The sequence below is a fragment of the Apodemus sylvaticus genome, chromosome 10, assembly GCF_947179515.1.
Source record: "Apodemus sylvaticus chromosome 10, mApoSyl1.1, whole genome shotgun sequence".
Classification (NCBI taxonomy): Eukaryota; Metazoa; Chordata; class Mammalia; order Rodentia; family Muridae; genus Apodemus; species Apodemus sylvaticus.
In genome coordinates, this window is record NC_067481.1 from 78,106,890 (window position 1) to 78,131,267 (window position 24,378).

General features: G+C 39.8%; 1 protein-coding gene and 1 non-coding gene across 2 annotated transcripts in view; both read left to right on the forward strand.

Annotated features, from left to right (window-relative positions):
* Window positions 1-24,378, forward strand: part of Sgcd (sarcoglycan delta) — a 419,047-nt gene that overhangs the window by 176,909 nt on the left and 217,760 nt on the right. The window contains exon 3 of the mRNA XM_052196514.1: window positions 11,302-11,403. Coding sequence (XP_052052474.1) covers window positions 11,302-11,403 — 102 coding nt within the window. The remainder of the gene's footprint in view (window positions 1-11,301; window positions 11,404-24,378) is intronic.
* Window positions 21,694-21,800, forward strand: LOC127695764 (U6 spliceosomal RNA). The gene has a single exon (XR_007980111.1). It is a non-coding gene; the product is annotated as a U6 spliceosomal RNA (small nuclear RNA).

Consider the following 24,378-nt stretch of genomic DNA (forward strand, 5'->3'; position numbering starts at 1 on the left):
GTGAAGATAGATACACAGTACTCAAGGAAGGAGGTCATGATCACAATCTTATAGCCTGTGGAAAGTTCAGGAAAAGACTACACCTCTTAATTGTTGGGATCTGGACTTCAGAATGGCTCACTGTGCTTCTCAAACCTGTGGTCTGGCTTGTTGCTTTTGTGCATTTATTCAAAAAAAAAAAAAAGGAAGCAGAACGAACATTCCAAAACAGTTCTTTAAGCTGAATGAAGTTGCAGAATCTATTATTATTATTAACACTTTTTAGAGAACTGTTTTTAGAGAGAAATCTGAGGCTCTGTGTGATCACGGACAGCTCATTAGACTGTAGTTAAAGTGTAAATCTCACCTTTATCATTCCTTATGTGAGTTAACATATCCACTGAAGAGCTGGCTGCATAACAAACACAAGCCCAAACTCCACAGCGGCATCTTCTCTAAGGTCTTATGGATTGATCCTTTCCCTTCTCTGAATTTACTGCATCTTGTTCTTTACCTTATAATAGAAATCATATGAAGGGAGTCACTTGCATACCAGCCATTGTCAGTGTCCATCCAGTGATCCCCTTGTCAAGATCTCAGCTGGATTTCTCTTTTCAATTGGCTGTTTGAAAAAAGAGTCCTCTGAATCATACACATATACACAATGCACATATACACAATGCACATATACACAATGCATAAAGTTGGTCCTCCTCTGGTTCATTTCATTTCGTAATATATCATACCTTTAACTGTTGTATGCTGATTACAGGTAACAGAAGGAACAAAGAAGTCATATCACTCACTGAGAAGGGCAGATTAGATTTGGTAAGGGCTCACTGAAGCCTTGTGCAACATCTAATTGCCCCACCTTGCCAGGGACGCATGTTAGAGACACAAGCAAGGAGGCAGCAGTACTTATTCCCAATGGGCAACTGTTTCTTCTCCTTAATTGAACACTGAACATAATCATGGAATTTGGTAGTTTAGTTGAAAACTGGGAGTACTTCATGTAACACCCTTTGGAAGATCAATTTGGACACTAATACTTGAAGAGGAGACCAAGTTAACTGGTAGCTCACTTTAGTGTAGGGAGTACACAAAGAAGCTTTGTATTCCTGAACTCCTTCCTGGAAACCTTCCTTACAGATATAAAAAGGCACCACCGGGTCCTTTGAAGCTAGAGCTTGAGGCCTCATAAAAGACTGCCCTATACAACTGACAACGATTCCTAAGGAAAACAGAGAAGACAGGAAAACCTGGTCCCTTGGGGCTTATGCCCTGGGGAAGATCATCTATTTTGGAAGGGATTTTCCCAGCATGCATTTTTAGTACCACTCATGCCAGCATCTTCATTGGGCTTTACAGGGGAGAAGCATTCACTTAGCAGCAGGGATTGCCATGGTAAGGATTTAATCTGAACACTTGGCAGAGGCCTAATCATATTTCACTTGTTTTCTTTCCTGTGTCTCTTTAAGATAAATGAGTCTGCTCCTTTATCAACAATGGCTCAAGCATCAGAAGCTCCCATTTGTCACTGAGGACAGGGAATGTAGCAACTTGCACTTTATTATCCATCTCTCATTTTCTTCCCTTCAAACAATCAATAAATTCTCCACCGATGTCTCTTTAAAGGTTGCTTACAAGTTTCTGCATCAGAACAATGTGCTGCTACTGGTTTTTATACCTGAATTCTTTCTGCATCTGCTATATATTTAGTCATTTAAAGGAGCTTTTCCATGGACTTCATTTACAAAGGTCCAAACCTCCATCCACATCCTCACTGCGGCCTCATGAACAGCTCCCAGGAACAGCTATGATTGGTGGTAATTTAGATAGCAAGCTTATTCTTGTACATCCTCCTAGAAACCAACCCCTTTTAAGTGGGAAAGACTTTGATATTAAAATCATACACATTCATACTTTTGTTTTGGAAAGATGATTCGAGGAGACTAGGTCTGTCCAATTTGACACAGGTAGCTAATCAAGACTAGAAGCCACAGTTCTGTATTTTTCTGTATAATTCTATGAGGTCTATATGCTTGTATTCCCTCACAAGCATTCTGTTTTAAGTGATTTTGTTTTTACTTTTAATTATTTGTGAGTCTGAGTATGGACTTAGGTAGTTGAGAGCCCTGCCTATTGAAGTCAGAGGTGGGTGTCAGATTTCCTAAAACTAGTTTACTGGGAGCTGCCTGGTGTGGGTGCTGAGAAGAACTAAATCTTCTGCAAGAGATCTATGCATCCCCCACTCACAAACTTTCTTGAAGTAAAACCTATCCTGGGCTTTTGGGTTGTTGGTTGTTATCACTGTTATTTCGAGATAGAATCAGGCCAGGCTATCTGTAAGAACCTAACTTGCGCTCCTTCTTCATTGTGTGCTGAGATTTACAGGTCAGAGCCAACACTCCCAGCTTTAAAACAAACTTTAATCTGCAGAAGCGTACACAAACTTCACGCCAGCCTGGCTGTTTTCTCAAAGGCCAATAAGTAGAGCATTGGGCTGAATATGTGGAATTGGAGCTCACTGACTTTTAAGGTCGTCTTAGGTTCATTTGGGAGCTAGAATCTACTTCCTTGTGACTAACTGAAGACTTCTCAACTATATTAAGTAAAAATTTACTACTCAGTCAGAGGGTATAAGAACTGTTTGGGGAAAAAAAGGCAGTTCAAATACTGGCCCTGACTGTAACAAGCTGGTAGTCAAGAGAGAGAAAAGAAAGTGTGGCCAGGCCTTCAGGGCCTCTCAAGCACCTCCTACTAGCTGACTGAGTTGCTCACGATTAGCCAACAGAATCATAAGTGGGGGTGGAAATATAAACCTTTCTGGGCCCAGAAAAGTGGGAAATGGAAAAGTGTTTTAAATGATAGGTCTTCTGTTATCCTATATTACTGCGTGACTGCCTTGATATCACTCGGGTGTAAAATAAACCATCATTGTCTAAGGCCCCTGAGGTGTCTGTCTCCATAGTTACCTGGCTGTTTCTGAATTATACATATGGGTTATCTGATGTAATTCTTAATTTAGAAATAGTATTTACCTTGATTAAGTGCTTCTCGGTGCTAAGCTTCAAGCTGTCTGATTCCAGGGCCTATTTTCATCCAAAGCACTTGATGTATGCATGCATGCGTGTTCTGCTAAGGTTTCTGAGGAAAACAAGAAATGAGCAGTTTCTGAAGGGCTGTGGAGATCAAGAAGCACCTTCTCAAAGAAATGGATAGAAGTATATGCGTTCATGGAAGTCCTTAAAGACAAGTAGGTCGCGGGCAATTTGTCAGGAAAGGAGACCTAGACTCACTTGCTTAATGTGTGCTTTGCTAGACTACCAACTCGCTTGACTTAGTCACTTCTAGAACAGTTTAGAACAAAGAATGCATATGAATCCATTTCTGTTGGTATCTAGAAAACGTCGGGTGCTTCAGATAGTTAGCTTTACTTTAAGCAATCTTATAAGTAAGCAGTCATAGTCCTGATCCATTGAGTTACCAAAGTAATTTTGACTATATTATTCTTTCTCTATGTCTCTGTCTCTGTCTCTACCTCTCCCCTCCCTCCTCCCCCTCCCCCTCTATATATATGTAAGAGAAAGAATGTGTATGTGTTCTGATACCTAAGCCTTATGCTAAATAGATCATAGTAAATATAGGAAGTAGAAAGCCCATAATCAGCCTGAGCAACCAGCGAAAGAAAGTGCTTGTGAAGTCCTGATGTCCCAGCACATGCCTAAAGAAATCCAAAGCTGTGACAGGGACACGGTGTGGATGTGTCATGTTGGCCCCTCCTGTGCTGCTGTGGCCCTCAGCTCCCAGTACTGCTGACACTCAGGCTCCTGCTCCTCAGGAAAGGTCAGGAGCAGCCTGTGAAACCTCACCCACAGTTTCCCTTGATCCCCAAATGTATCCTGTGTGAAACCTCCATCGTGCCTCTCCTGAGAAATCCTTCCTGAATCTTGGTCTACGATGGCCACAGAAAACTTCCAGCCTGTTCCTTTAATAGTGTCACACAAAGGGCAGGCAAACCCAGGCATTTGTCATTGGCCTCCTCTTGAACTTGACACCTCTCCCACCCAGTGTACATCTCTGATATGCTGAAGGGATTTGGGGGCATTCCAAAGCGCAGAATACTTTGCCCTGAACCAGCTTCCTTGAGAACCTGCTGCTCTTTTGAAAAGGACCTTGTTAAGGTTATATTTGCATACTCTAAGCTTCCCCTACGCTGAGTGTACAATTCAGTGATTTTCAGTCAATTTATTCTTGTGCAGCTACCTTCACAACCCAATTTTATACCACCTCAATATAATCCCTCGAACCTCTCTGCAGTCAGTTCTCGTTTCCACGCTAAGCCGTGGGCAACCACTAATCTACTCCAGGTCTCTCTAGATTTACTTCTCAGGACATTACCTAGAAATGGAATTATGCAGTCCTTGGGCTTTTATGGCTGTCTTCTTTAACTTGGCATAACATTTTTGAGGCTTATTCATATTTTGGAATGTATAGCTATTTCATTCCTCCTGTTGCTAACTACATTCCTTTACAATGATGGAGAATATTGTTCCTATTTCATCCATAGCTGATGGACATTTTTGGTGGTTTCCACTTGCTCTGTTCCAAGCAGAACTACAGTGAACATTTGTGTGTTATTGCATGGGTGGGGGTTTGCAGACACTTTATACTGTAATTCTTGGGCTATATTGTTACTACATAAAATAATCAATCTTTCTCAAAGTGCCCATACCACTTTGTTCTCCCTGGTAACACATTAGATATACTGAATCTCCCATGTCCTTGCTATCCTATATACCACTCACATGCTGTCTTTTAGCTTTGGAGCTTCTGGAAGGAATGATCCCATCTGTATCTTTTTGTACCAGTTCGCCTGGCAGCTGGCATACAGCTGGAGCCTATCAGGGCACTATCAGATATGTTGAGGAGTGTTGTTTGGGAGATAGAATGAAGATCAGGCCCTTAGTTTATTTGTGAAATGAAACTACAGTATGGACGCCTGAGAGAGATAGGAAGGATTAAGGAATATAATGTAGGCAATATACTTTGCATCGTGCTTGGAGAAAGGGTAGCTTTTGTTGTCAGTGTGCTGATATGAACATAAATGAACACTTCCTAAATAATGTTTTGTCTAACACATGTCACTCACTTTCTTCAAGTTACATATTCAGGGATATGTGAATGATACGCTAGACTCCATTAGAACAAGAAACAATACACAATGCTTTGCCTCAAGGCATTTGAAGTCTAGAGAGGGAAAATATAGATCCACATTGCTGGCTATGTAATGAGAGAGAGAGCAGTAAACCTTATGAGGAGAAAAGAGTGAGGACAAAGCCCCGAGACAAGAGGTGGGCCGGAGGGACTCTGAGATCTAAGAGAGCTGAGCATCTCTGGCGTTAGACAGCAGCTGTAGAGAAGATATCCACAACAAAACCAAAAGATTGGAGAGAGGAGCACGGAGATGGGAAAGTTTTTATTAGCCAAGGGTGAATGTCTGTAAACACTCCAAAAAAGGAAAAGATGGAGAGGCTGCAGAGAGGCAGGGATAAACTGACTGGGATGTGAAAGCTTGTAAGTTCAGGCTGGGCATGGAGGGAAGGGATACTGGCTAGGATGTATTATTGTATGAGAAAGGAGAAAAAATAGAAAGAAAAAAGAAATGTTTCTTATACAGTTCAGAAGTTCCACTGTTACCCCTTCTGGGGCCTTTCTGTTGTTTAAAATCTGAAAAACATAAGAGATAGTTCAAGACAGATGTTAAAAGCAACCATCTAGGGGGAAAATACAGACTGGAAAATTCTAACACTCTAACACGTGGGCTTAAGTATCATCATGGAGAGAAGGCAGAAAAATAGCAAGAGGCAGAGGTTGGCAGAGCACGGTAAAAGAGTGTTGTGGATTGTGAGTCTGTGTGTTGTGGACAGGATTCTTACAATTCTGAATTAATAGCAGCTGTGATTGCCTGTAAAAGATTTACACAAGATCAAGCCAACTAATATTCCAGCATGGATGGGTTGGGGGGCACAGGAGCATCCACCCCTTAGCAGAGGAGGAGCTGTTATAGTTGAGGGCTGCCAGGCATGGGAGGAAACTTCAGTTTTCCATAGGGCTGTGATCTTGGTAGGTTGATTAGATTTTACTGATGGGCTTAGCACCTGTGATCATATGAGCAGCAGGAATTAGGTGGAGTTATAAAATATAGGGAATATGAAGGAGAGAGAGGGCATGAAGAGTTAGGAAGCAGGGTTAGGGCCTTTCAAAGGAGTTGGAGGTAGAGAGTTAGGAGATAACTGTAACCAAATACTTTGTATACTTGTATGAAATTCCCAATGAATATTCTATTTAAAATTTCTAATTCCTTAACACAGTATTTCTCAGGTCTTTCTTTTTTTACTTCCTTTCCTCAAATGCATTTGTATTCTCTATATAAACATAAATATGCTTTCTAGATATAAAGGCTGAAGTCTTTTATTTTAATGGCTTAAACCCCATCATTAATTAATTATTAGATAATGGGCCTTCCTGCCCTCATTGAGAAGGCATGTTCTAACAATTCGGAAGCTTGTATAGGAATAGATCTAACTTTAGCAGTTTTGTAAACCTACCCTCTAACTGTACAAGAGTCTCACTGCTGCATGGTTTGGCTGAAGGATATCATGGCTTTAAAATATGTGAAAGTGATAACATTGTTTAGGAATCATACTTCATGTGGGCTCATCTTTGTCTGGGCAACTGAGGGGTGTTGAGTGGAGCAGTGCATTCCAGCTCTGCTAGTCACGTGATCACAAAGATCCACAGATGCTAATCTGGGATGCTCAACAGATAACATAAGACAAACACATTTTCTACCAGTGACATGTTCAACTTAAGATCTGTTTCAATTAAATCCATGGAAAAGAATATTGTTATTAAGTTACGAGTGATGTTTATTTAGAATGAATAAATTCTTTCGTTCCAAAGTATTTGTTGAAAAGGTACTGTTTCCTAGGCAGGATTTTAGGATCTGAGTGTCTAGCAGTGAAGAAAACACCCCTGAGCCTTGCACCCCATTAACATTCATTCTCATTCAGTCCTTGTATTGCCTAATATCATTTCCTGCTTGGTTCAAATCTAATTCGTGCCCACCATTAAAACTGCTTCTTCGAGAAGAGACTGCCATGTGAGTGCTTACTAAAATAGGACTTGGCTTCGCTACGAGACCCAAATGTGCTGACAGAATTAAAACCTGTCTGATGCTGATACAGCAGAATGATCATGGAAGCAAGAAGGAAGACTTCCTTAAAACTTCATCAGGCTACTCTGCAGCTCCAGGCCTTTGACGCCAGTATCCAGGTCCACTTTGCTTGGGATGTTTCAGATGTCTTACTGGCCAAGCACCAGACCGTGCCCTGAATCATTTTCAACTGACAGAACTGTAGTGGCATTCATGGATGTGGTCCCTTGATGTCGAGGGTTCTCTGCCAACAGTGAGGACCATGTTTGCTCTGGTGAAACCAGCTCTTAGCCTATCCCCCTACTTATCTTAGAGAAATAGAAATTTTACCATTTGAACAGGGAAAAAAAGACAGTGAGTCTTTTAAAGTAAATATCATGTATATTTAGTGGTATGTATCTCTTTTTACATCCTACTCGGAGGAAAGTTAGGCTTCAGGTCTGATCTGCAAATATTATCTAATTATACCCTCAACTGCATATTGTTCCGAAAGATGCAACCATTTCAGATGATGTTGACGTCAAGAGCTTTTGATGAACCATTGACATAGTCTGTGAAGGAGAAATGCTAAAAGTTAGCAGACCTTTATTTTACCACTGTGCTCTGCTTTGTTTCTGCACACAGACACCAACAGCATATTTCATTTTTAATTAATTTATGCCACCATTTTGAAGGTTTATTTATCATATGTATATGAGTATACTGTAGCTGTCTTCAGAAACCCTAGATGAGGGCATCAGATCTCGTTGGAGATGGTTGTGAGCCACCATGTGGTTCCTGGGAATTAAACTCATGATCTCTGGAAAAGCAGTAAGTGTTATTAAGCACTGAGCCATTTTTCCAGCCCACCACCAAATATTTTTAAACATACAGAGAGAGAACAGGAAGGAGATTAGAAAGCTAAATCTTATGTTCATAAACACATGAGAAACCTACAAGAAGAAATATGGAGGTGGCAAGGTTTGTGGTACAGTTGTAGCCAAGATAGGTCTAGAGATAAAAACTAAACTACTATTATAAAGGCGTTAGTGAGTGGTTGGAATATAGTTGTCTTTTTTGGACTTCATTCATTGCACTATCTTTGCTCTCTTTTGACTTCTTTTTATTGCAAGTTCTCCCAGCTACTGAAACACATTCATATCTTCCAGCCTACTGCCTGACAGGGTTTGAATGTGGGGCCATATTGGCAAAGCTGTGTCTATAAATGCCAAAAAATAAGAGTATCAGAGGTGTGCACCATCTCTTCCCATTCATAGGGTGAAGTGTGCTTATAAAAAGGGAAGGAGAAAAGTGGCCATTGCCAAGCTTACCATTCAGTTACTTTCCAGCAATACTGAATGCGTTGAGATACACACCTGAGGGCTGTGTCTGTGATAGGAAGCTGATGGGGGAGTCTGAGATCTCATATCTTACTGAAATAGCTGGAGAGAATATATGATGTCCCTGAGCAAGGAGGCTATGGGTAGTAACTGTGTGAGAGGACCACCCAGAATTGACAGGAGCTCTTGGGGATTTCAGTTTTCAAGTGGTACTAGGAAGCAGAGGATACATTTACAAATCTGTAAACAAGAGAGGACTTTAAAAATGTCATGAATCAAATTGAGAGTACAGGGAACATGGGGACTATTGTTCTGCATAGGTGGCATGAAAATATATAGCTGAGTTCCGGTGACTGAAGCCCCACCATGTGATGTGTACTTCACTGTCAGACTATGCTTCGAAGATTTTACGAGCTGGTGAAATTTCAGTTCTTTGTATTAGTCATAATGCCCAGGTGGGGTGGCTTGAGATTCTGAAGCTGTTTGGTAGGTACTCCTCATTAATTTCCTAGCAAAATAACTGGAAGAAAGAGGGAGAGGAAGAGAAGGGCATGGAAAGATGGGAGAGGGAGACAAAGGATGGAAGAGACAGAGGGTATGTGCTTCCTGTGGTTCTGTCTGGCTTGGAATTCAGTGTCTAGCAGAAGATGACCTTGATGATCCGCCTCCCTCCACTTTGGCTCCTTCCAGCCTTGATTAGAAATGGTTAGTATCTACTATCATAGCAAGAATGCTATGTGCTTTTTGGTAGGATGATATCCCACATGGCATATAGAAAATCTCACACATCCCAAAGATATCCATACTATATTCTCAGAACCTGTGAGATGCTACTATTCCTGGTGAAGGGGAAATATGGTTGCAGATGGAATTGTGGGAGCAGGTGATGGTAGAAGGGTCAGCATCTCTGAATTAGTTGTACTGTTTACTTATCTCATTGCTGCAACTAAAACCCCTCACAATACCAGCCCAAGGGAGAGCTTATTTTGCCTCACAATTAAAAGGGACAGTTCATCCTGACGGGAAGTCATGGCAGGAGGTTGAAGCAGTTTGTAACATTGTACCTAGTCAAGAAACTTGCAGCAATGCATGCTGGTGCTCAACTTGTTTCTTTTGTCCATGCAGTCCGGGACACCTACCCATGGGATGGTGCCACTCACAGTTAAGGTGGATCTTCCCAACTCAATTAGCCTAATGTAGATAATCTCCACAAAAATATGCTTAGAGGCTAATAAAGCATAGAAAATACCTTAGGCGTATCCCAAGAGATTTATCTCCCAGATGATTCTAGATCTTGGTTAGTTGACGATATTCATGTTAGCCTATTGAAACCACAAGCCTAATGAAATCACAGATTATTGATCTCTTAGCAGAAGAGTTAGTGACTATTCAACCAACTACTATTAGCTTTGAAGGTGGAGTATGGTCCTGAGGCCAGGGCTGTTGGAAGCCTGTAGAAGTTTAAAAAAAGGAAAAGATTCTCATTCAATTTTCTCAAAGGAACCAGCTCTTCTTGCACCTGGAATTTAGTACCATGAACCCTGAGGCAGAAGTCCAACATTAAGTACTGTTAGATACAAAAATTTATGTTGTTTAATATTAATGAGTTTATGTCTTATAGTTATTGTTTCATTAAAACAATAGAAAACAAACACACTCTATTTTCTAGGATATACTTTGGATACATTCTTTCTAGAAAACTCAGAGACCATTCAAGGCTTGAATGTAACTGATAGTTTACAGAAAATACAACAAAGGCACATATATGAGATGATAAGCACAGAAGGAGACAGACATTATATTTTATCAAAATAAAATGAAACATATTCATACACACCCCCCCACACACATACTAGGGATTGATATGAATGAATACAAAAAACTTATTTGCTTGGGAAAATATAGGGAAAGGATTTGTTACAGAAATGCTGCCTGGGATTATAGAAAACTACCTAGTATTTTTGCCAATCAATCAATAATAGTAGAAAAATGCCATTCAATTAAGCAAATTGTTAGAAAAATATATTATCCCCAAGATGTGAATGCTCATACTGGTTATTTGCTATTAACGCATGAATCATTGTTAGGGTTTGGTATTTTTTTGTTTGCTATTAAGGAATGATTGTAAGAAGGAATTGCAATCATATATATAGTATTCGTATTATTTTTGAGCAAGAAGGAGGGAAGAATGTGAGCATGATACGTAGCAATAACCACAAATTGATACTTGTTGAAAATGGGTGGTATGTATATAGATGCTGCCAGAAGATTTCTACCTTGGAGGATATTTTAGCATCAGCACAGCAAACCCTATTTAAAGTGCTAGTCACTGATTAGACTTCTCAAATGTTGCAGGAGCTGAACAAACGCTCGATTTGACTACAAGCTGTTGGTGTGAAATTTCCACAAGGAATTTTGGAAATGGAATATTTCATTTCCACTTAGAGAATCCTCCTTTTTGCCTCTCTTCACTCCCTTGTTCTGTGCAGCCTAGGCGTGAGGGCTTCTTCTTTCTCTGTAAGTCAGTGGCTCCGGGGCATTCTTGGAATAGAATTTGCCTGGAATAACTGAGCAAAAAGAATAATATGCATAATTGTATTGAACAATGCCTCCTGGTGTTTTATGTTCATTTGGATTTCCCTCATCTCACTCCTGCAAATATTAAAAAAAAAATAAGACAGAAGGATGGAGAAGGCAATAACTGTTTCATTTTTTTGACAGCTTGGGTATTTTGAAACATTAGCTCATCCCATTTTCCCTGTTGTGTTTGTGTGTCTATTTCAGGATGGAATGGGGAACTTAAGAATCACAGAAAAGGGTCTGAAGCTAGAAGGAGACTCAGAATTCTTACAACCTCTCTACGCCAAAGAAATCAAGTCCCGACCAGTAAGTTTCTAATGAGAAAACAATTGATGCTCTGAAATCTAAATCTGGGCCAATCTACCTTGCTAGCCACTGAGACAACAGATTGGGATGGTGGATGAATTGACATTTGAACCTGAAGACTTAGATAACACTCATAGCTGTGGTGATATAAACAAGTAAGATGATCTCACCATGTCCCTCTATGGCTTAGATGGTAGTAGCCACTGCTAACCAGCTTCCAGATGGTGCTATGAACCATGAGACATTAAAGACAAGAAAATCCTGGTACAAAACCTGTGAAGGACAATATCACTACTATTCTTGTCAGTCATTTCAAAGTCATCTGTGAAAAAAGAACTAACAAATCAGAGCTTTGGTTTCCATTTACACTTTATATGTTGTAGTCTATGTGGTCTAGAATCAGTTCATTATAAACAACCATGACCTAACCTTGTATCTAATGGTATGTCTTGTTGACGGACAAGTTGACTTCACATGGATAATTGGTATCTCATTTAATTCATAGGCTGGTCATTGTGATAGGGAGTATTGCTATTCTATTTTACATATTAGTGAGTTAATATATTGATATGTAAACTGTCAATAATAATAATAAATAATAATAATAGCAAAGATTTCAACTCTGGAAATCTAATTCTAAAGTCTTTTTATTAAGTAGTCTCTTACTTAAGGTTCTCAATGTTCTGTGGGTGGAGATGGCGCAAATCTTAAATCTCAACTTGGGAAGCAGAGACAGGTGGATCTCCTGAGTTCAAGGCCAGCCTGGTATATGAACTGAGTTCCACCTAGTAGACAGCTAGGACTACTCAGGGAAACCTTGTCTTAAAAACAACAATAACAACAACAACAACAACAAAACGGCTCTTGCTGTTCTTCTTATAGTAAGATGCGGATTTCCTATATGATTAGCCTTCATTAGTCAGGATTACTAAAATCATCTTTATTGTTATTGGTTGGTTAGGATTACGGTCTAAATGTGAACTGTTTACCACAGGGTCATGTGTCACCTGGCCACTCTTCAGCTGCCAGTGCTTTCTTAAGAAGTTGTTTAGGAAGTAGAGGTTTACTGGAGGAAGTATGTCACTCGGGGGGAGGGCCTTCAAGCTCTGCTTCCTGTCACTCAGTGCTTCATGGTCCTTAGGCAGGTGAGCAAGCAACCTCCTATTTACGCCCACAGCTTCCAGCTACCCTGCTACCCACAGTGATCGACTACACGGTCCAAGGGTGAGCAGAAATAGGTGCTCTCCTTCCAGCCGTCATGTCACATCTTTTAGATAACTGATCACAATGATGGGGAAGCAGATACGCAACACTTTGTTGCATAGGTTTGTGCTTATTTACTTTGTGATGTAGAGATCATTGGTCGGAAATGACCTCATATAAAGGCTTAAGGCCTTCATGTTGCATAGCATCATTCATCACTGTCCACATGGAAGCCAAGACTGAGTAGAAAGTTCCTCAAACCATCATTTTCATAATATGCATTAACTGACATAATTTTGTAAGAATCAGCAACTTGGTGTATGAGCGCAAGAGGGGGTGGGAATTATATTTGCTGGAGGTACCTTGTGCTGCAAAGTCCCTCTGCTTGTGGAGACACTCTCCATCCTTATCTCATCTGGAATGCAATACAAAGTCCCCCAGCGAACCTTGTCATGTTTTTCAATTTGTTTTTAGAAATTGTGTAGTGTGTGTGTGTGTGTGTGTGTGTGTGTTTGTGTGTATGTGTATGTATGTGTGCGCATGACATACAAAATTACACATGAAAACCTCACCACCATTTAGAAGGGAGGAACATGTCCTCCACCCCCAAAAGTCTTTCTCTGTCTCTTTTTAAATTCTCTGTCCCACCAAACCATTTTGTTCTTCCCTAGCTCCAAGCAACCACTGATATGTGATTTCCTTTGCTCTATCATTACTTTGAATTTTTATGAACTTCATAGACCTGGAGTCATATATGATGTTCATTAAAAAAAAAAACAAGCATAAAATGCCTTTTTCATTTACTGAAGCCTTTTCTCTTAAAGCTGTCTATTTATTATCTAACTTAAGAAAGTTTTGTCTTTTACTTGCATTTAGGCTGTCTTGGTTTGCTCAAACAAGATATGAGACTATGGTTCATGGGTATAAAGTTTTACATGCATTTCTTAGAGAACATCAGAAGATAGAAAGGTCAATGGGGAATTGCTTGCTATGAGTGGAATCTGCATCTCTTTGAGATGTCACAAGGAAAAACAAGTGTGTTGAGAGAAAGCAAAAAAGAAAAGATTATCAGAACTTTGGGCTAGTCTATAGACCTCCCCCTGTGCATATCTGAGCACTGAATAAACTACACTTCTGCCATCAAGGCAGGTGAAAAGGGTGATGGTTGGGTACTCCTAAGCTCAGCCCTAAATTAGAACAGGATGCCTCCTGTTCTAAATACTCAGCAGTTTTCCAGTCTCTTTGGAGTATTCCCCAGTACCATTGCATCATACATCACCACTGCTGTATTTCACTGGCATCTCCTTCTGTTCTTCCCTATCAGGAGGGACTCACGCCCAGTTGAATGAGATTAAAGCCTCTCTAAGTGAGGTAGGGTAATGAAGAGATGACTGTCTTCAGTTTGGTTTTCTGTTTCACTGATCTGAGAACTGAGATAAGTTAAACCATCCACACAATATTCAATACCATATCTGATTCCTTTAGTGCAGGTTGGAGTCCTGAAAAATCACTACAAATTGATGGAAGCAGTGGCAATCACTTAAGATGATAAATTTACAACTGTGAGTGATATCAGGGAATGCCAGTTTCACTAGCCTGAGTTATCAAGACATATCTAGGCTGAGTACTCAAAGCCCCTGAGAGTTGAATTCTTAGTCACCTCACTGAATGGTTGGACAGTAATGCCTAGAAAAAAGAAGAGCTAGGACTTTCCTTGCTAAAAGCAGCTCAAACAGACCTAAATTCCATGGACTACAAATCCTCAAGGCCATACCGCAGATCTGAACTTCTCTTTTTCATCCTTTTAGTTGGGTGTGACAAACTTGTTCACATCTGGTAATTTCCCACTCACTAAGGATAGTTGGCTGGAGCACATGGCTGAGCCCTTGTGGGGAATCAATGTGCTGGGATAATGAACTTCCCCAATCAATGATGAATGGTTCAACAGAGGAGCCTAGTTATGTCATATCTATCTACTAGTGGGACATTGAGGGACTCCCCCGCTTACATCCCATTGGTGGATGGGAAAACATAACCATTAAGACCTGCATCTCCCCACAGACATCTCTTCACAGAGATGCTTTTTTTTTTCCTTTTTAGAAGGGCAAGAATGATAATTCTACATGCTTTTTTAATAAATTTACTTTATGTTTATGAGTATACTATAGCTGTCTTCAGAAACATCAGAAGAGGGCATCAGATCCCATTACAGGTGGTTGTGAGCCACCATGTGGTTGCTGGGAATTGAACTAAGGACTTCTGGAAGAGCAGTCAGTGCTCTTAACTGCGGAGTCATCCCTCCAGCCCCCTTTAAAAGAAATACACACTTGTTCATTGACAGAGGATCTATCAGAGTGGGCTGATGTTTCTGAGGGCAGAACTGGGCATCACTTCCTCTGGCCACTGTGTTCTCTGGACTGTTAGACTCTATCAGTCAGCGTTATCCACATTCAGCCATTCCTTCATTTGTAGCATGTGCCCCTGTGTCCTCAAAGGCCTCTTGCCCGCAGACCTTGATCTACAGAGTCGCAAGTGTGCTACCTCATTAAGGAGTCAAGAAATTAGGCTTTGTTTTTTTTTCCCTTTGGGCTTTTGCAAAATAAGTATTTGTGTCCATTATATATTCTTTATGCCTCACTTCTCATTTTTCTCTCTTATGCCTAAATTTTCCATAGTTATCTAGTTCTTGTGTCTCCACCTCAGCTTTTACTGATTACATAACTGACAAGCATAATATTATACGTTCAAGGCATATAGCTTTAATAATGTCCTGACGTATATTGTGTAGTAACAACTGTAAGCAGGATAGTACCAGAATCCCCTTCTGTTGGCATGCAGATTTTCTAAGATGACTTCAAATGGATAACACATACTATGAACACCAGCTTCCGTGTTATACATAGAACTTATTTATATGATAGTCAAAGGTCAGTACCCAATGACTGCATGTCTGTGATTCATCTATCCAGTCCCCCACCCCTGATGACTGCCCTTCTACTCACAGTCTCTGTGAGTTCAGCTTTTGCAGTTTCTGCATTGTATTGAGGGGGTTATGTTTGCCCTTTTGTGCCTCAGTAGCTTCACTTGTTTAGTTTCCTCCCTGTTCATACAACTGGAAGAGACTCATTTTTTAGGCTGCAGTCATATTCTACTGTGTACCCATGCACACATTTTCTTCACCCACTCATCTATCAATAGGCCCTTAGACTGACTCCATGCTTTGGCTCTTGTGTAATGTTGGAATAAACTCAGGAGTGGTGACATCTCATTGCCATAAAAACTATTCCCATTGGCGTATGTTTTCAGAGCTGGATCACTATGTCTTACAAGAGTTCTTCATGCTTTATGAGATTATGAGAATATATATTGTATATATTGTAAGACATACTATCTTCTTTTTGCTAATGCAACTCTAACAGATGGGAGGCCACATCTTATAGTTTTCATTTGTGTTTCACCAATCACTAGTAATATTCCTGAAAATACTTTTAACAGGCCTGTTACCCATTTGCATGTCTCTTTTGAAAAAAAAAATGACTACTTAGGTCTTTTGGCTTACTATTCTTGGTATTGAGTCTGATGTGTCAACATCGGTTTCTTGTTAGATGCTGCATGTCTTACAGATGTTTTCTCCCACTGCTGAAGTTGGTTTCGCACTTTGTTGATTATTTCCTTTTGTGTTTGAAAGTAGAACCATTTATACTAGATAGAATTCTGTGTATTTGTTTATATTTACTTTTATGGCTTTGCTTTTTGGTTCCTATACTAAAATATAAAAAAAGAGGAAAGGGAAGGGAAGAGAAGGAAAAGAAAGAACAAAAGAAAGAAAGAAAGAAAAGGAAAAAAGGAAAGAAAAGGAAAGAAAATGAAATAAAGAAAAGAAAAAAACCACATGCAGGATCAACCCCTTTCTTTTTTTCTCTTAGCTGCTTTATCAGCTTAGGTTTTGTATTTAAGCTTTAATCCATGTTGTGGTGATTTTTGAGTATAAGATGAAGATTCTATCTCTTTGGTCTGGAGAGATAGAATGGTTAAGAGCACTGAATTCTATTCTGGAGGACCTTAGTTCAATTCCCAGCAACCATATGGTGGCTCACAACCATCTGTAGTGAAATATGATGCCTTCTTCTGAAGTGTCTGAAGACAGCTGCAGTATAGTCATATTTGAAAAAAAAATTCCATCCCTCTGCCTGTGTGCCCTTCTCTCTACCCTGGCATGTGAATATATATCTCCAGTTTACTTATTACCATTTATTAAAAGGACTGTTCTCTCAAGATCATGATTCTTAGTTCTGATAATAGAGAATAGTTGAATGTGTGGTAGTGGGTTTGTTTCTGGGTACTCTATTCTGTTGGCTAATCTGGATGTTTGATTTTATTCTGCAGCTTTTCTGCTTGGACTGCTGTATAGTCCTACTTGACATCAGAAACTGTGATGCCTTCCTCTTTCTCCTTTTTTCTTTTGAGAGTGTCTGCATGCTCCATGGCAGGTAGAAAGAGCATCTTGAAACTTCTACGAGAGGCTGACGCGGTGGCTCCCTGTAGCTGTTCTTCACCCAGTCTCGAGTGAAGTCCCACGCATGCTTCCTTCTTTTGCATTCATCCTATTAACCACCACACACCCCAAGCTTGAGGAGAGGTGAAAATTTGGATTCTGAATGTTTTGTTTGAGGAAGGGAAATAAGAACTAACTTGGGGTGACAGGCATGAACTCTGATCACTTAGTGGTAGTGAGGTATGGAGAAATCAAATGAAGGCTGCAGTGGTATCCCTGAATAAGCCAACAGCTTCAACTCCCAGCAGAACATATTGCACACAGAACAGTATTTTCCATGCCGCGTGCATGGAACATGAGCATCTTGCTGTCTTTAATTAAGAAGTTAACTGGACCATGAAGTATTGCCTGGGTAAATAAAAATGATTTGTGCTAAGTCAGAGTGGGGCATTAGGCATCTTTGCATTTCCTTGCCCACCCATAAATCAGCACAGTGTTACACACTGGAAGGGTCATCTATAAGCCCATCTGTACAGTGAAGCCAGGCACCATTCCCCCATGTATCTGCTTACATGTTGTAATTTATTATGGCCAATACTACAAACCAGCTGCTGCTTGCCTTTTCTTTTTTTTTTTTTTAACAGACAACAAATTATGAATAGATCAACACTAGACACTAGCTGGTTTGTTTTCCTGGGAAACAGATTAAAGTATTTAAAGGCTTTTGGTTGCTGTAGAATTAAAACGGACTTCTCAGATTTTTATCCTTCTTTTAACAAGAAGAGTTTCGTGTGCTTTTCTTAAGTCAGGTTCTAAGGGCTATGGAAGACTTTGGTCAGATGTCAGTTACGTTTACATTAGCCATGATTGCAGTAGAGGAAATAAAACCCAAGCCTAAAGTGTGAAATTATCTAATTGTGTGACTTGAAGGTCACTGCCATTCCGGCTGCCTTGAATTCTTTCTTATTCCCCATTCATCACTTTGGTTTCATTGATTTGAAGACCCAGGATCACTGAAATACATTTTTTTCAAGCTAATCTCATAGCATAAACACTCCTTCTTGACTCAGTGTGAAGTATTGGCACAAAGGATTAGAGAGATCTCACAAAAACCACAGTATAGTAACATACTAGCTGTAGATTATAAAATGGGGCAAGACTGGAGAAGTAAAAGATAAAACAGGAAGCAGGAATGGAGCCAATAGAATTAAAGGGAAAACTCAAAGCCTAGAGTGCAGCTGTGAATTAGCCAAAAGGAGAGTACATTTACCCCTTTCACTCTCCCTCGAGAAGCAGAATTCTAGAACATACTAAAATACCCTTAATAGAAAGAGGAGTTAATGTTGACAAACTAGTGTTTTTGGAAGGCTACTGGATTCAGAGTTGCACAGTTAGGTTCTGTTTATAATGATGGGCAGGGAGCACTTGAACAAGCTCCTTCATGTCACAGTTATTTTGTCTTTTGGACATAATCAGTGGTTTCTTGTCACTTGTTGAAAATCATAGACTTCATTAAGCAAATTTCCCTTAGAAACTCAAATTCAAAGTAAGGGGCTCAGCAACCTGCTCTACCACCTACCTTGGTGCCTTTGTTATCAGCCATAGGGTATTGAGATCCTGAGTTGGTCTCATAATGCCCAGTTCAAAAGCTAGTAGCCTCATTCCATCTCCAGGTCTGCTCCAACAGCCTTCATATAGAGACTTCCCAAGGCATCCCATCCAAAATACAACCACTGCCAGTTGACTTTTTATCTCATATCATCTCATACTTCATCATATCAATGTATATACTGTAGGTCTGAATTGTATAATTACCAAGCTACTCACCTATGTGAGTTCCTTGCTCTATCAAATCCCCTTAATAGTATAGACTTAGAAGTATAATATAAGGGTATATATTTGTTCCAACATGGTAAAAATCTTACTATACACAGGTATCTTATAATGTCATTAATAAACCTGAAACACACACACACACACACACACACACACAGATCATACTCTAAAGTACAACCTTTCTTGGTTCAGATCCTGGATCTAACCATTCACTAGGGCATGTGAGTTAGAACAAGTGTCTTGACTCTTTCTGTGATTCGCTTTACTCCCCTAGAAAATGGGGACAGTTGTACCTGTATATCATAAGCCATTCCAGCTTTATGAAAGTTATTATATGTAGTTTATAGAACAGTGTCTTGAATACAAGTTACTAAGTTCAAATTGATAACTATATGTCACCAGCACTAGAAACTTTTTATTGTCTCTGTTTAACCACTGACATTCCTATACTCATGACCTTGTCAGGTTGGAACAAATAATGTTCACTTAGATCCATACTTGTCAGATAGAAACAGGGACAGATATCTCTTTTGCAGGCATTTATATGTTAATTAGCCACCTTTTTATGCATTTGCTAAGTATACATTCATATGGCAGTGAGATGGGAGACAGACAACTCAGCAGATGAAAGAAATAAAAGTGTTATTAAGGTTGTGATGCCCGTCACACTTCTGTACATTAAGAAGCCACAGATGTTTGATCCATGTCATCTATAGACAAATGTAGGCTTCTAAGAATGGTGACGTGCTGTGGACTGAGAATTAAACATTAGCATGTCCAGCCCTTCAAACTATGGAGCTTCTCATCTCCACCAGTATGCCTTATCAATGTCACCTTGTCCCATTTGTACTGATTCTGTGTGCTGATACAGTGACTGCTACACACTGATGGATGACTGCCACATGCATGCTGAGACAATTTCTTGATTACCTCTTAAATAACATTTAAGAGCTTTAGAAGAAGAAGAGGAGGAGGAGGAGGAGGAGAAGAAGAAGTAGAAGAAGTAGAAGAAGTAGAAGAAGAAGAAGAAGAAGAAGAAGAAGAAGAAGAAGAAGAAGAAGAAGAAGAAGAAGAAGAAGAAGAAGAAGAAGAAGAAGAAGTAGTAGTAGCAGCAGCAGCAGCAGTAGCAGCAGCAGCAGCAGCATGCCAGAGTCCACTGTAGTTTGACAGATATTCTTTAAATGGTAGGATAAGACCAGTTCCAGTTCAAGGCCATCTCACAGCTGGCAGCATCTGATGCACACTTGGGAGGATAACAGAGTTGAGCTAGCTTTAAAGAGAACTCTTGTCTCGATACATTTCTAAAAGCTTTGTTGTTCTTCACAATTAAATTGTTAGCAAAAAGAAAGAAAGCTACTTTAAAATGTTTTTTTTTTTTTCATAATGTTTCAATCAAAACAGACTCATCTTCCATCAGCGCTGTTTGCACCGGGTGCTTCATAATTGCTATTGTGTATTGCACTCTTGGTCTCAATTTTAAAAAACCTTGTTCTTTGTCAAAATCACAGACAATTGTTTGGAAGATGTCATTTCAAAGGTGGAAGGGAACATTTCTTTGGCCTATGAAATGATAAGTAAATCTGAACTGTTCTGTTGATTTTTTGTGATCTCTGGAAGCAGCAAAGTGGAACCTTTTGATGCAGTGCATAATAAATTATCACCAGAGATGCCTTAAATGACTAGTGCCTAAAAGGATAAGTGTGTGACTCGACATCTCTGTGAGTAATTCGATTCTTATCAGGAGAGTATCTGCCACTAGGCAAGTACCAAAATAGTCTGCTGTGAAAGCAAGGTTTTTAAGACAAATAAATATTCTTCAGATATACCTGTTGTATGTTGGAGGAACAGAAAGAAGGAAGGATAGATTGTAACAGCAGCCACCAAGGTGAAAGAGTGAAACAGACGGACAGCTTGGTGCAATAGTGTGACTTTCTCCAGGTATCTGGCCACTGCTCCCATTATGCAATATTGGAGTCATGGAAATCAAACTGCGTTCTCTCAAGAGAAAAACACAAGTACAGATGGTAGGATAATTGAAGTGTTCTACTATCAAGCTGTATAGATTGGTTTTAGCCCTCAGCTGAGGCTCAATTTTGTTGCTCAACATGAGGGGAATATTTATGGCAAGATGAGTTATCCTTAGGTGGTAGCTCATTAAGATATAAGGAGTGGGGTTGGGTTCCTTTTTCAATTAGGTCCATATAACCATCCATTGCTTGTCCTTCACTTAAGTTGTTAATAAGACAAGAATCCCTCATTTTGTAGTATTCTTGACATTTTTAATTTGACTTGTGTTTGAGCTCTTTGAGATGTGCTAGGCACAACCATGCTTCCCATCACTGCCAGGGAGATTTCAGGAGTCATAGCATTCTATGTTAGCACAATGTAGGTTAGGAAGAGATATGATTAACATATGCCACCACCATTTGGTCTTTAGAGTCTTGTGCAAAAAAATGGGTACTTTAGGGGATATTTGGAGGTCCTCTGTTGTCATTTTAGACAATTTTTATTAGTTAATTTATTTATTTACATTTTAAATATTCTCCCCTGTGGGAAAAAAGAAAGGTGGGGATGGGGGAGGGGGTGGCAGCAGGTCCTGCATAAGAGAACTCTTGACAGGCAGAACCTGCCTAGGGCAATAGGGGAACACTGGCAGGCCTACACACCGCACCTCAATAGGGACAGTGGGCACCCAAACACTGTGGAACACGAAGCTGCCAGGCTACCGGGAAGGTCTTGTTCAGAAGGTGGGGCCGGTGCTCGCTTCGGCAGCACATATACTAAAATTGGAACGATACAGAGAAGATTAGCATGGCCCCTGCGCAAGGATGACACGCAAATTCGTGAAGCGTTCCATATTTTTATATTTCATGACAAAACCAAGTTTACCCAATATCTACCCACAAACCCGGCCCTAAAAAGGATAATAGGAGGACAACACCAATACAAGGAGGGAAACTTCACCCTGGAAAAAGCAAGATAGTAACCTTTCATCAAACCCAAAAGAAGTTAAGCATTCAAATTTAAAAAATAACGTCAAAAATGATAGGAAGTAACAATCACTATTCCTTAATATCTCTTAACATCAATGGACTTAATGCCCCAATAAAAAGACACAGACTAACTGAATGGATACGTAAACAGGACCCTACATTTTGCTGCTTACAGGAAACACACCTCAGGGTCAAAGACAAACACTACCTTAGAGTAAAAGGCTGGAAGACAATTTTACAAGCAAATGGTCTCAGGAAACAAGCTGGAGTAGCCATTTTAATATCAGATAAAATTGACTTTCAACCCAAAGTCATCAAAAGAGACCCTGAGGGACACTTCTTGCTGGTCAAAGGAAAAAATACAAAAAGAAGAACTGTCAATCCTGAACATCTATGCACCAAATGCAAGGGCACCCTCTTTCGTAAAAGAAACTTTATTAAAACTAAAAGCACACATTGCACCTAACACAATAATTGTGGGTGACTTCAACACTGCACTTTCCTCAATGGACCGATCAGGAAAACAGAAACTAAACAGGGACACAATGAAACTAATTGAAGCTTTGGACCAATTAGATTTAACAGATATATATAGAACATTCTATCCTAAAACAAAAGAATATACCTTTTTCTCAGCACCTCATGGTACCTTCTCCAAAATCGACCATATAATTGGTCACAAGACAGACCTCAACAAATATAAGAAGATCGAACTAATCCCATGCCTCCTATCTGATCACTATGGAGTAAAAGTGGTCTTCAATAGCAACAGAAACAACAGAAAGCCCACATACACGTGGAAACTGAACAATACTCTACTCAATGATACCTTGGTCAAGGAAGAAATAAAGAAAGAAATTAAAGACTTTTTAGAACACAATGAAAATGAAAACACAACATACCCAAATCTATGGGACACAATGAAAGCAGTGCTAAGAGGAAAACTCATAGCCCTGAGTGCCTCCAAAAAGAAAATGGAGAGAGCATACATTACCAGCTTAATGACACACCTGAAAGCCTTAGAACAAAAAGAAGCTATTTCGCCCAGGAGGAGTAGAAGGCAGGAAATCATCAAACTCAGGGCCGAAATCAATCAAGTAGAAACAAAGAGAACCATACAAAAAATCAACAATACGAGGAGCTGGTTCTTTGAGAAAATCAACAAGATAGATAAACCCTTAGCCAGAATGACCAAAGGGCACAGAGAAAGTATCCAAATTAACAAACTTAGAAATGAAAAGGGAGATATAACAACGGAAACTGAGGAAATTCAAAAAATCATCAGATCCTACTACAAGAGCCTATACTCAACACAACTGGAGAATCTGGAGGAAATGGACAATTTCCTTGACAGATACCAAATACCAAAATTAAATCAGGACCAACTAGACCATCTAAACAGTCCCATAATGCCTAAAGAAATAGAAGGAGTCATAGAAAGTCTTCCAACCAAAAAAAGCACAGGACCAGATGGCTTCAGTGCAGAATTCTACCAGACCTTCAAAGAAGAGTTAACACCAATACTCTTCAAACTATTCCACAAAATAGAAACAGAAGGAACACTACCCAATTCCTTCTACGAAGCCACAATTACGCTGATACCAAAGCCACACAAAGATCCAACAAAGAAAGAGAACTTCAGACCAATTTCCCTTATGAACATCGATGCAAAAATACTCAATAAAATTCTTGCCAACCGAATCCAAGAACACATCAAAACGATCATCCACCATGATCAAGTAGGCTTTATCCCGGGAATGCAGGGTTGGTTCAATATACGAAATCCATCAATACAATCCACTACATAAACAAACTCAAAGAACAAAACCACATGGTCATTTCATTGGATGCTGAAAAAGCATTTGACAAAATTCAGCATCCCTTCATGCTTAAAGTCTTGGAGAGAACAGGAATTCAAGGCCCATACCTAAACATAGTAAAAGCAATATACAGCAAACCGGTAGCCAGCATCAAACTAAATGGAGAGAAACTTGAAGCAATCCCACTGAAATCAGGGACCAGACAAGGCTGCCTCCTTTCTCCTTATCTTTTCAATATTGTACTTGAGGTACTAGCTCGGGCAATTCGACAACATAAGGAGATCAAAGGGATACAAATTGGAAAGGAAGAAGTCAAACTATCATTATTTGCAGACGACATGATCGTCTACCTAAGTGACCCAAAGAACTCCACTAGAGAGCTCCTACAGCTGATAAACAACTTCAGCAAAGTGGCAGGTTATAAAATCAACTCAAGCAAATCAGTGGCCTTCCTATACTCAAAGGATAAGCAGGCTGAGAAAGAAATTAGGGAAATGACCCCCTTCACAATAGCCACAAACAGTATAAAGTATCTTGGGGTGACTCTTACCAAACATGTGAAAGATCTGTATGACAAGAACTTCAAGACTCTGAAGAAGGAAATGGAAGAAGACCTCAAAAAATGGGA